This window comes from Rhineura floridana, chromosome 10 (genome assembly GCF_030035675.1).
Source record: "Rhineura floridana isolate rRhiFlo1 chromosome 10, rRhiFlo1.hap2, whole genome shotgun sequence".
Classification (NCBI taxonomy): domain Eukaryota; kingdom Metazoa; phylum Chordata; class Lepidosauria; order Squamata; family Rhineuridae; genus Rhineura; species Rhineura floridana.
In genome coordinates, this window is record NC_084489.1 from 48351032 (window position 1) to 48360876 (window position 9845).

The 9845-nt window shown below is 39.0% G+C and overlaps 1 protein-coding gene across 7 annotated transcripts in view; it reads left to right on the forward strand.

Annotated features, from left to right (window-relative positions):
* THSD7A (thrombospondin type 1 domain containing 7A) overlaps positions 1–7289 on the forward strand; it is a 421600-nt gene extending 414311 nt beyond the window's left edge. For 5 of the 7 annotated variants that reach the window (XM_061586309.1, XM_061586305.1, XM_061586306.1 and 2 more), the window contains 4 exons: positions 416–498; positions 1827–2037; positions 2898–2985; positions 3910–7289. In XM_061586309.1, coding sequence (XP_061442293.1) covers positions 416–498; positions 1827–2037; positions 2898–2985; positions 3910–3994 — 467 coding nt within the window. In that variant the 3' untranslated portion in view covers positions 3995–7289. The remainder of the gene's footprint in view (positions 1–415; positions 499–1826; positions 2038–2897; positions 2986–3909) is intronic. The other 2 variants (XR_009758098.1, XM_061586311.1) reach the window with 2 other exon arrangements.
* Positions 7290–9845: the final 2556 nt, after the last annotated feature.

A 9845-nucleotide genomic window follows, 5' to 3' on the forward strand; every position in this document is an offset into this window, starting at 1 on the left:
TTGCTCAGTGCTGAGGATCAACACAAAAGATATACACCACGTAGCAAAAAAAAAGTTCCTCCCATGTATCACCCTTGACTATAGTGCTGTTAATGGCATTAGGGCCATCCTGCCAAGAATACAATTATGTCTCAAAGATCAAAACCATTTATTCCCTGAACATTTTCACATACACAGCCAGTTACCAGCCTGCACCATAAAAACTAAAGTGGCATCTGGCATGCCAGGATACTTAATGAGACAAAGAGCGATGGTGATAAATCTATCCATTGCTGTATTCTTCCTCAGAGAAACTGTGGAGGAGTGGGAGAGCGTCCTTTTCCATTATGGGATGTCACTTTACCTGGCTGCAGCAATTAGCTTCATCGGTACTGAGGCACCATTGTGTTTAAATGTGATTTGTTTTGTTCTGCAGGAGGGTGCTTAGTGATGCGCCAACCAGATGTTGACAGGTCATGTAAGCCACCATGCAGCCAACCCTATTCTTATTGTAGTGAGGTATGTGCTACTGAGTCATAACAAGCCATCTGTCCAACATGTGGCTCCAGTCATATTTTGGTACAACATATTGAGAATAGGGAAGGCGGTGTTATTTAAATGCTTAGCTGCAAGTAAAATCTCAATAGGGGATCACAGCACTCAACAGGGAATTATAATACTTTGATTAAAAAAAGTTTTGAGTAGTTGGTCCATATTTTGAAGTGGCTTTGTGCTCTATTGGTCCTTATACCCCATTTGATTTAGGAAGAGACTTAATATAATACATGAACTCTGAGGAAGGGTTAGTTTAGTCTTCTTTGCTGAGGGGGAGAAAGAAAGAAAGGCAGATACCAGTTAATGGGATTAAACGGGGCACAAGTTTATTGAAAGGATGTGGCATATATGCATTGGCTAAGGTTAATATGGAAGGGGCAGTTCTAAGCCCTCCCTATGAGATGATCAGGGAGACTAAACACTTTGCTACACTGACTCTTCCTGTGACCAGGGAGACCAGGGTTCAACTCCCCACTCGGCTCACTGCGAGACTTTGGGCCGGTCACTACCGCTCAGCCCAACCTATCTCACAGGGTTGTTGTGAGGACAAAATGGAGAGGGGGAGAAACATGTATGGCACCTTGAGGCGAGATATAAATGTGAAACTAAATAAATAAATAGCCAGCTGCTGTATTCCCCTGGTACTTCTAAGCTCAAGCTTGAGCTATAGCAGAGACAGCAAAGCCCCACAGTCGCTGCTCTATTCCCACTTGCAATGCTGCTCCAACTCAGCTGCAACCACCTAGACACTGTGGCCACCAAGGAAGAAGCTGCACCTTGGAAAACAAAGAAACTCACAAAGCCAAACCTGGACACCTGACCTATAGCCCAGGTGTGGGGAAAGTTTGGCCCTCCAGATGTTGCTGAACTACAACTCCCATCTTCCCTGGCCATTGGCCATACTTGCTGGGATTGATAGGACTTGTGGTTCAATAACATCTGGAGAGTCAAAGGTTCCCCACATCCACTATAGCACAATGCCCCCCCCCTCAGCAGTGTGACTCCACCTTCTTCTGCTTGCCTTCCCCGTTTGGCTGGTTGCTTGAGTAGGAAACAGACTTTTATATGTTCTGTTCCTGCCTCTGGTTCACAGTCATGCAAGAACCTGGGTGGACATAGCCAAACATCTTCACCCACAGTGAGGCACAGCGGGCTGCCTCATCACCACCCCTTCGCACCACAGGCTTTTCCATGGTAGCCAGGAGCCCTTTTTAATTGTTCCATGACATATTGTGTAGCATTCAGCAATATGTGGCTTTGCTGCAGTGTGTAAAACACTTGTTCCTCTGCAGGCCAGAACATGTGCTTGTGAAGAAGGGTACACAGAAGTAATGTCCTCTGATGGCACACTGGAGCAATGCACTCTCATCCCGGTGGTAGTCATCCCTACAGTGGAGGACAAAAAGGGAGATGTAAAAACCAGTCGAGCTGTGAACCCCACGCAGCCATCTAATACCCAGTTGGGACGAGGAAGGACTTGGTTCCTGCAGCCTTTTGGACCAGGTGAAGTCTCACATGAATAGTTAGTGCTGCTAAATGCTGTTATTGGATATGGTAGATTTTCTGGCATCTTTGCACTACTGCAAGATGTTTATAGCAGGCAGAGATGGAAAGTAATGCATGAAGAACCAACACCTTGTTCCCTTTGTTAACAGTATATAAAAGAGGTGGCATGCTTTCCAAAAACTTTTCTTCCTGTACCCATGCATGTTTACCCACCAACACTTCTTCAGTTCAAAACATTAAAAGATTTCAGAATGAAACTTATATTGTACAGAGTACATATGTCCAACAAGACGTAAGCATCACATAACTTTGTGTCTTCTGTTGCACGGATGCTAGGTCATCAAATCAAAGTCATAATCCTATGCACACTTATAAAGAAGCAAGCCTCATTGAACATGGTGGTGCTCACTTCTCAGTTAGTAGGCACAGGATTGCACTGTAAGTCACACCCTGACTGCCAGCCCATAAAAATGCATACATTGACTGGGAAGGTGTTACGTAGCTTGATCGATAGTGTTAATAGGAATCTAGCTTGCTAACTTTTTTTTTTAAGTTCCATAGCATGACCTCTCTGGGCCGTGAATCATATCAATCAGTGATTAATGCTTGAGTTCACAGAATGAACAGATGAGGTTTTGTTCTTCTCTCTCTGGCTTTTTTTGTACTGACATACTGACAGGTGTTGCAAGCAAAGATGCCATCTCACGTCAGCTGAGCAATTTCATGCAGCATCCACGATGCATTATTGGGCAATATCACTAATTATACCTGTGTGCAAACTTTGTTTTACAACATCCTATTACAAGTTTTGTTCAGTGCTAACTTACAGACTGATTACTAATGTCTATTCCTTTTAGATGGGAAGCTGAAGACCTGGGTTTATGGTGTAGCTGCTGGTGCATTTGTTTTGCTCATATTTGTTATTTCTATGATCTATCTAGCCTGGTGAGTTCTTTAGTCATTTATTACTTTTTGGATTACCCTTCCTCAACCTGATGTTCTTCAGATGGTTGTGGACTACAACTCCCTTCATGCCTACCAATTGTCCATGCTAGCTGGGGCTTATTGGAGTTGGAGTCCACAAACATTTGGGAAGGCATCGGGTTGGGGAAGGCTAGTATAGACTGTAAAAGAAGTGAGCATATGATTCATCTGCATATATCCTTGTAGTTTTGCCTAAAATCAATTTATTTCATCTATTTTAATAATCTCTACTGATTGTTGTACTAGCTTTTATTGTTGTGTTCCACTTGTCACGATGTCATTGCTGATCAGCTTTTTTGTTATGTTTTTATCTGTATTATTTTCCATTGATACCAATGAATTTTATTTTTAAAAAAACCAACACGGATTTTAATAACAAAGCAAATACCTAGTTTTTTTTAATTCACTTCAGAAGATATGCCAGTATCACTTGAAATTCAATTGAAGTTGTTGTTATTAATGGAGGTGGCTTATAAAGCTAGTGAAGCTTATGTTGGGCTCAAACTCCCATCAGCCCCAGCCAGCATGGGCACTGGATTGAGCTGATGGGAGTTGTAGTTCAAAAAAGTAACTTTTCCAAGCTCTGGCTCAGCATTACATTAAGATTGTAATGTACCACTTTTTGTTGCTGTTTTTCCCCCATCAAATATTTGCTTGAATCCAGAAAAGACATTCAAAATGATTGGAATTTCTGGAAGGGAATGTGAGTTGGATGTTCTCTTTGATTAGAAGTTTGACTTGAATTAGACAATTAGTAAATGCAACAGCTAAGTAATCCATTCTTTCATTTAACTCATCCGGGCTGAAATTAAAAGTAAATCCTATATATTATTTCCATCATGTTGAAATCTGAATTTTTAAAGTTTTTTTTTCTTCTTGTTGTAGCAAAAAGCCAAAGAAGCCTCAAAGAAGACAGAACAACCGTCTGAAACCTTTAACACTGGCTTACGATGGGGATGCAGATATGTAAAATAATAACTTCTCTTGAAACTGTAGTGTTCAAAAACAGCGTGTACATTGTGTACATTACAGAGCAGATGTTACACCACAAGGAAAAAAAAGGGGGGAAAGACTTCACAATGGCCATGGATATTCCAAGAAACATGCTTTACCCTAGACCATCAATAAGTAAAACAAATTCTGGTGGCAAATTTGTCTTGTAAGCACGGCAGGGGGAATCTTAATGTGGCCTTCTTTGAAACTTATGAACTGTAAAGCCACTTGTGTCTCCAGCCCTTTGTATATGACCTAATATTGACATCTGAGAGTCTTGATGCCATATCTGCTGCATTAACTTAGTGTACTCAGTAAGTATGATCATACCAAGATGTCTATAATGCTTGATATACAACTTATATACTCAGTTGCACCATATGTATTAATCTGTCAAGTGATATCCTGGCTAAAAGGGCATTTTGTTAACTTTAAGAGAATAACAAACCACTGAGCAAATTTGGTTTTCTTAACCTACCTTTCAAAGGGTGAAGACTTACAAAAGTGTCCTATTCCCAGTTCCAGATGCTCAAGCGCCATATACCCACACTCACTTATCAAGGAGAGAAGCATTTTCAGGCTCAGTGTTTTATAGAGATTGTCTGGAAGTTAATATCTATGTTTAATAAGTTTTTACTTTCTCTGACTCTCAAACTGTTGCCTGCAACTTTTTTGCTACATGTAAGGCAATTTTTTGCACTATATTAGTGCAGCATGATATGCACTTATTAACTAGTATTGCCATAGAAACTGCCTCTTTTCAAAAAGGATGAAGGTGAAGATGCTGCATCTTTGCAAATAGCATCAAATAGACATTTATCAGTAAATTCTTGAGTCCTGATGAGAGTAGAGATCAGTTTCTGGACTGTGACTGGATCAAACCAGCTAATACAAGTACTGTTTCTACCATTTCTTGTAAAAATAACTGTTTTGTAGTCAATACTATGGCAGTAACATTAAGTGTCAACTTTCTGATTCTGTCCAACTTCTGCAGATAGTAGATTTTCAGGTTGATTTCTAATTACTTTGAAGGTTGTTTAACGACTAGATTTTTATATTGCTATCTTTGTAAAAAAAGAAAGAAAAAAAGTGGTTGCCCTCTAATCTTGGGGAAAATACTTATCTAAACAATGATCCAATATTTTCAAGCAGAAAGAATGCAAAATACCTGTTTATTTTTCTCCTGCTAATGGAAAGTGTTTTGTTGCTGAAGAATTGATAGCTCTCTCCTCTTTCCATATGGAATAACATGGTGACGTCCCCCCCCCGACTCTGGTTAATAAGGAACATTTTTTTTAAAAATCCTTATACGTTATTGTCTAACTGCCCAGTCAAAGTGTAGGAATGCTACTGAATTCATAGAGCTTCCTCTTGGAGGGGAAAGAGCTGTAGCTCAGTGGTGGAGCATCTTCTTCGCATGCAGGGGGTCCTTAGTTCAGTCCCCAGCATCTTCAGGTAGGGCTGGGAGAGACCTCCTGTCTGAAACCCTGAAGAACAGCTGCTAGTCAGTGTAGACAGTACTGAGGTAGATGGACAAATGGTCTGATTACAAGCTTCCTATGTTCCTCACCCATTGATTTCAATGGACAGAACTGAGTCTTTCAAGAATTCCTTTGAATGGGGCACAACCATCCTATACCGTTCCATGAATACCCATATTTGTGTATCCTCAAACTGTGCAACTTCTTTATAATACTTCTGGCAATATAACTACTTACAGCTTATTAATTTCTGTTAACATCTTCCATTCTGATGGATTTTCAATGTATTACATGCAAGATGAAGCCTCTTTCGCTGCTAGAAATCCACAACCTTTCCAAAATAAGGTCTTTATTCAAGACAGCACCTGTGTCTGTCTAGACTAAGTTATAAGCGGATGAATAAGCAATACAATTAATCAGCTTTATCAGGCATCTATTACACAATTTTTACACATTTTTAAACCTAGTTTCTCAGGTCTGTATCAATAAGCTAAACCATTCCTAATGCACCCCAATATAATGCCTGAGGCATTATGTCTATTGATTAAAGCCAATACACTCAGTTGTTTCATGCCAATATGGCTGCCTAGACAAGAAAGAGATGCTTTCATTTTTAACATCGGCTCAAATTAGATTTACAAACTTGTTGGGAGTTTGCCTCCACCATAAGGTCTCTGATGTTGACACACACAACTTCAGAAACTGTCTGATCTCATGCTGCTTTTGTTTGTTTGCTTGCTTGCTTGCTTTAAAAAGATTTATCATCACCTGTGAAGTGAAGCTACAGTTAGCAGTAAAATTACAGGAAGAGGAGGATTTATTCTAAGCAGAAATGCTCTTTGGAAAGATGGCTAATAAGGTTAAAATGAATATAAAACAGCCAATTTACTGAAACTAAATGCTGAGAACTGGCTAGCAAATGAAATGAATGAGTAGTTGAAGTTTACTACATTATCCTATGCATGTTTACTTGGAAGTAAGTCCCACTGTGTTAACTGGGGCTCACTCTCAGGTAAGGATTGTAGCACAAGAAACGTTCATCTTCAACTTACATTACAGGGTGTAAAAAAAATAGATGCACAAAGGTTTAGAGCTTGAAGGTTTTTCTTTAATTGTAAAGAGAAAGAATTATTTTAAACAACTATTGGGACAACAGGAAGGCTACAATTGCAGTCTGGATTATGTAAAATGCGGAGATCAGAAAGGTATCATGGAAGCAGGAATATGAAAAGTATCTGTGTAAAAATAAGTTGCTTTTAAGATGTGTTTCCACAAATCCAGTGCCTAAAGCAGCCACTTCAGTAGATTGTTAGTTTGTGGAAATAATGTTTTCAGTGACCAACTCTCTTTAATCCATTCCAAAAATAGCTGACTAGACATTTTCTTCTTATTGTGGCAGTTTTATAATTTCCATTTTAAAATGGTGGGTTTTTAAAGATAGTTATGTCTGCTTTGAGAACTGGAATAATTCTTCCTCAACATTTGCTGGTTCTGCACAAGCTTTCTTATATTTGTTACAGTCTCTGTATATTAAAATTCTCATCCCATTACAGAAATGTTAAGCATTTTTTTCAAATTCAACTCTACAAAAATGATAAATTTCCAGTAATCCTTGTAATCATCACTGCGAAAAAAATCACAGAAAGCAAACAGATCTGTCTTTTTTACCTGTTGTAAATTATGCTCACCCAAAGTTTTAAAAAATTATTTTGCCTAACTTAATTTACTTGAATTTATTTTCATTTAATTTTGGTAGAGTATGGAGGAATGTTTACTTTTTGTTAATTTGTAAATGGTGTAATGCATTTTTATTTTTAAAATTATGTATATTTCTTTTGTTAATGCACAAAATGCTTACTTACTGCAAATTTGTGTATATTTGTTTACTTACTGCTTTATTCAGTTAATGCAGATCACATGTGAAAATGAAAACATTCTTACATTTTCATATGGGATATTTGTACATAACTGAGGTAATGCAGACAATAAATATTAACACAAAATTGGTGTGTTTTAACTAAAATATTCTGTCATGGAGTAACAACAAACATCACTCCTTCAGTACTGAAACATGTGGAGTATCAAGAGAGTTGCACATTATTGTGTCTGTTGGGACTAGGGGTGAAATCCTCTCCTTGTTTATGTTTCATTTTTAAGTGTGGCCCCCCCGGTGGTCATTAATGATCCAATTCTTTTTTCTCCGATATCTTTTCATTTTTCCAATCACATCCTTTTTTTTTGCTTTGCTTTGCAGAGAATTATCAATATTATAATTGTTATGTCTTCACGAGTCTCCATTGGTATTGATCTTTATTCTGAACTCTGTAATGATTGCCTGTTTACATTTCTTTTCAAGTGCACTGCAGACGATTAAGGCAGAAAATCAAGTCAGTGTCTTCCCCCCTGCTGCTTACAATCAACATGTCATTCTCCCTTGCTGTTTTCTGTCTCTCAGTTACAGTCAAAACGTCATTCCTCTCTGCTGGTTTCTGTCTGTCAGTTATAATCAACACCTCATTGACATCAGTGAAAGGGAATACACATGTGAAGAGTTCACATAGAAAGCAGATTGATAAAAGTATCACTCACACTATTGGTGATTTCAAAGCAAATGTTTTTTTTAAAAGAATCAGAAAAAGAAGAATAAATTGGAAGCCAAGTGCAGAGAGTTGATACTTCCAGAGCTTGGAAGTAATTAGAAAATAATTGGAAGTAATTACAAAAAACAAAATGAAAAATTACTTGTAATTCATTACTTTTTTGAGGAACCAGTGGGTATTTCCTTTACATTTTGATTGTAATAGAACAAGGAGTAATTTTATTACTTTTGAGGAGTAATTGTAATGTTTCCAGCATTACTTTTGGTTATTACTTGGGGGAGGGAGCTGGGGAAGGCTTCTTCTCCTCTGATTTGTGGATGAAAATCATGTGCCTTAAACTGGGCTTCTGTGCAGCAGTGCTCTTCCCTCGTGGTCTGTGAGTGGGTAGGATGCGATGAGGGAGGAGGTGGAGACCGAGATGGAAGGTGGAGTGGAGAAAACAATTGTTTTAAAAAATGGACCGTGGTGTTGAAGAATGGAGTGGAGGGAGAAAAGAGCCAGAGGGCAAGGATGTGAAAGAAGAGGAGGAGGCAGCAGCAGAATGGAAATAAAGAACTGTAGAGGTAAAAGAGGTGTGTGAGAGTGTGTGAGTGTGTGAGTGTGTGAGTGTGTGAGTGAGAGAGTGTGTGAGTGTGTGAGTGAGAGAGTGAGAGAGTGAGAGAGAGAGAATATACTGTGTTTGCACTTGGCACGCAAAGTGGCCTCCACTGTCCTCTCTGGCTACTTTGCTGCATTTGTGGTGTTTTAACTTTTTTGCATCTCAAGGGAAAATGTTTGCTTGGGTAGGTGTCCCTTAGTTGGGGGCAGGGCAGGGCAGGGTCCGGGAGGTGGTTAAGTGAGAGAGATTATGCTTGCTGGCTCTGTGTGTGTGTGTGGTTGCACTTGGTTTGAAGTGCAAAGATCTGAGTAGTGGCCTCTGCCTCCCTCTCTGCCTCCCTTACCAGTGGAGAGACCACCACTGCTATATTGTGGATAAAAAGAATTATTCTACTACCTCTGTGTCTGTGTGTTTATTTTTAAAGTTGTTTTAGGCGACTTAGTGTGCAGCAGCGAAGGCCAGCACTTTGCAGGCACACTTTTTTTTTAAAGTAACTTTAGTGTAGTTGTAGTTATTACTTTTGAGTAATGGTAAAGTAGTCAATTCCTTTCAGAACGATTGTAATTGTAATGGTAATTTATTCCTTTTTGGGGGCCATGTAACAGTAATTGTAATTTATTCCTTTTTAAAAGTAATCTTCCAAGCTCTGGATATTTCAATATTCTCTCTGCAAAGATAGAGAATATTGGAAATGATAATTCGATGGCAACAACTACGATTACGGCAGAAAGGAGCCCATCTCTAGTGGGACCCAGGGAATAAACAACATCCTTTGTCCCTAAGTAAGCTACAAATCACAGATACCTTTGGGATCAGGGAAGTTAGAATAATGACACTCATAGATATAAGTGAACCAGCATGCTAGTGGAAACAACTGAAAAGAACAAAAAACAAACACCTGCCCAATTCACTGTTTTAACATTGGTAAGCAGATATTTTGGTCATTTCATTCAAGCTCATATGACTAATGGCCTCAGGGTGGCAAGCAACCTCAAGATCTGCAAGTGAGCAGATTTTGGAGGGACCACAGCTGAGTGGTTAATCTGCTTTACATGCCAGTGGTTCCAGGTTCAATCCCTGGCATCTCCAATTAAAAGGAATAGATAGCACATGATGTGAAATATGTTCACCTGAGACTTCAGAGAACTG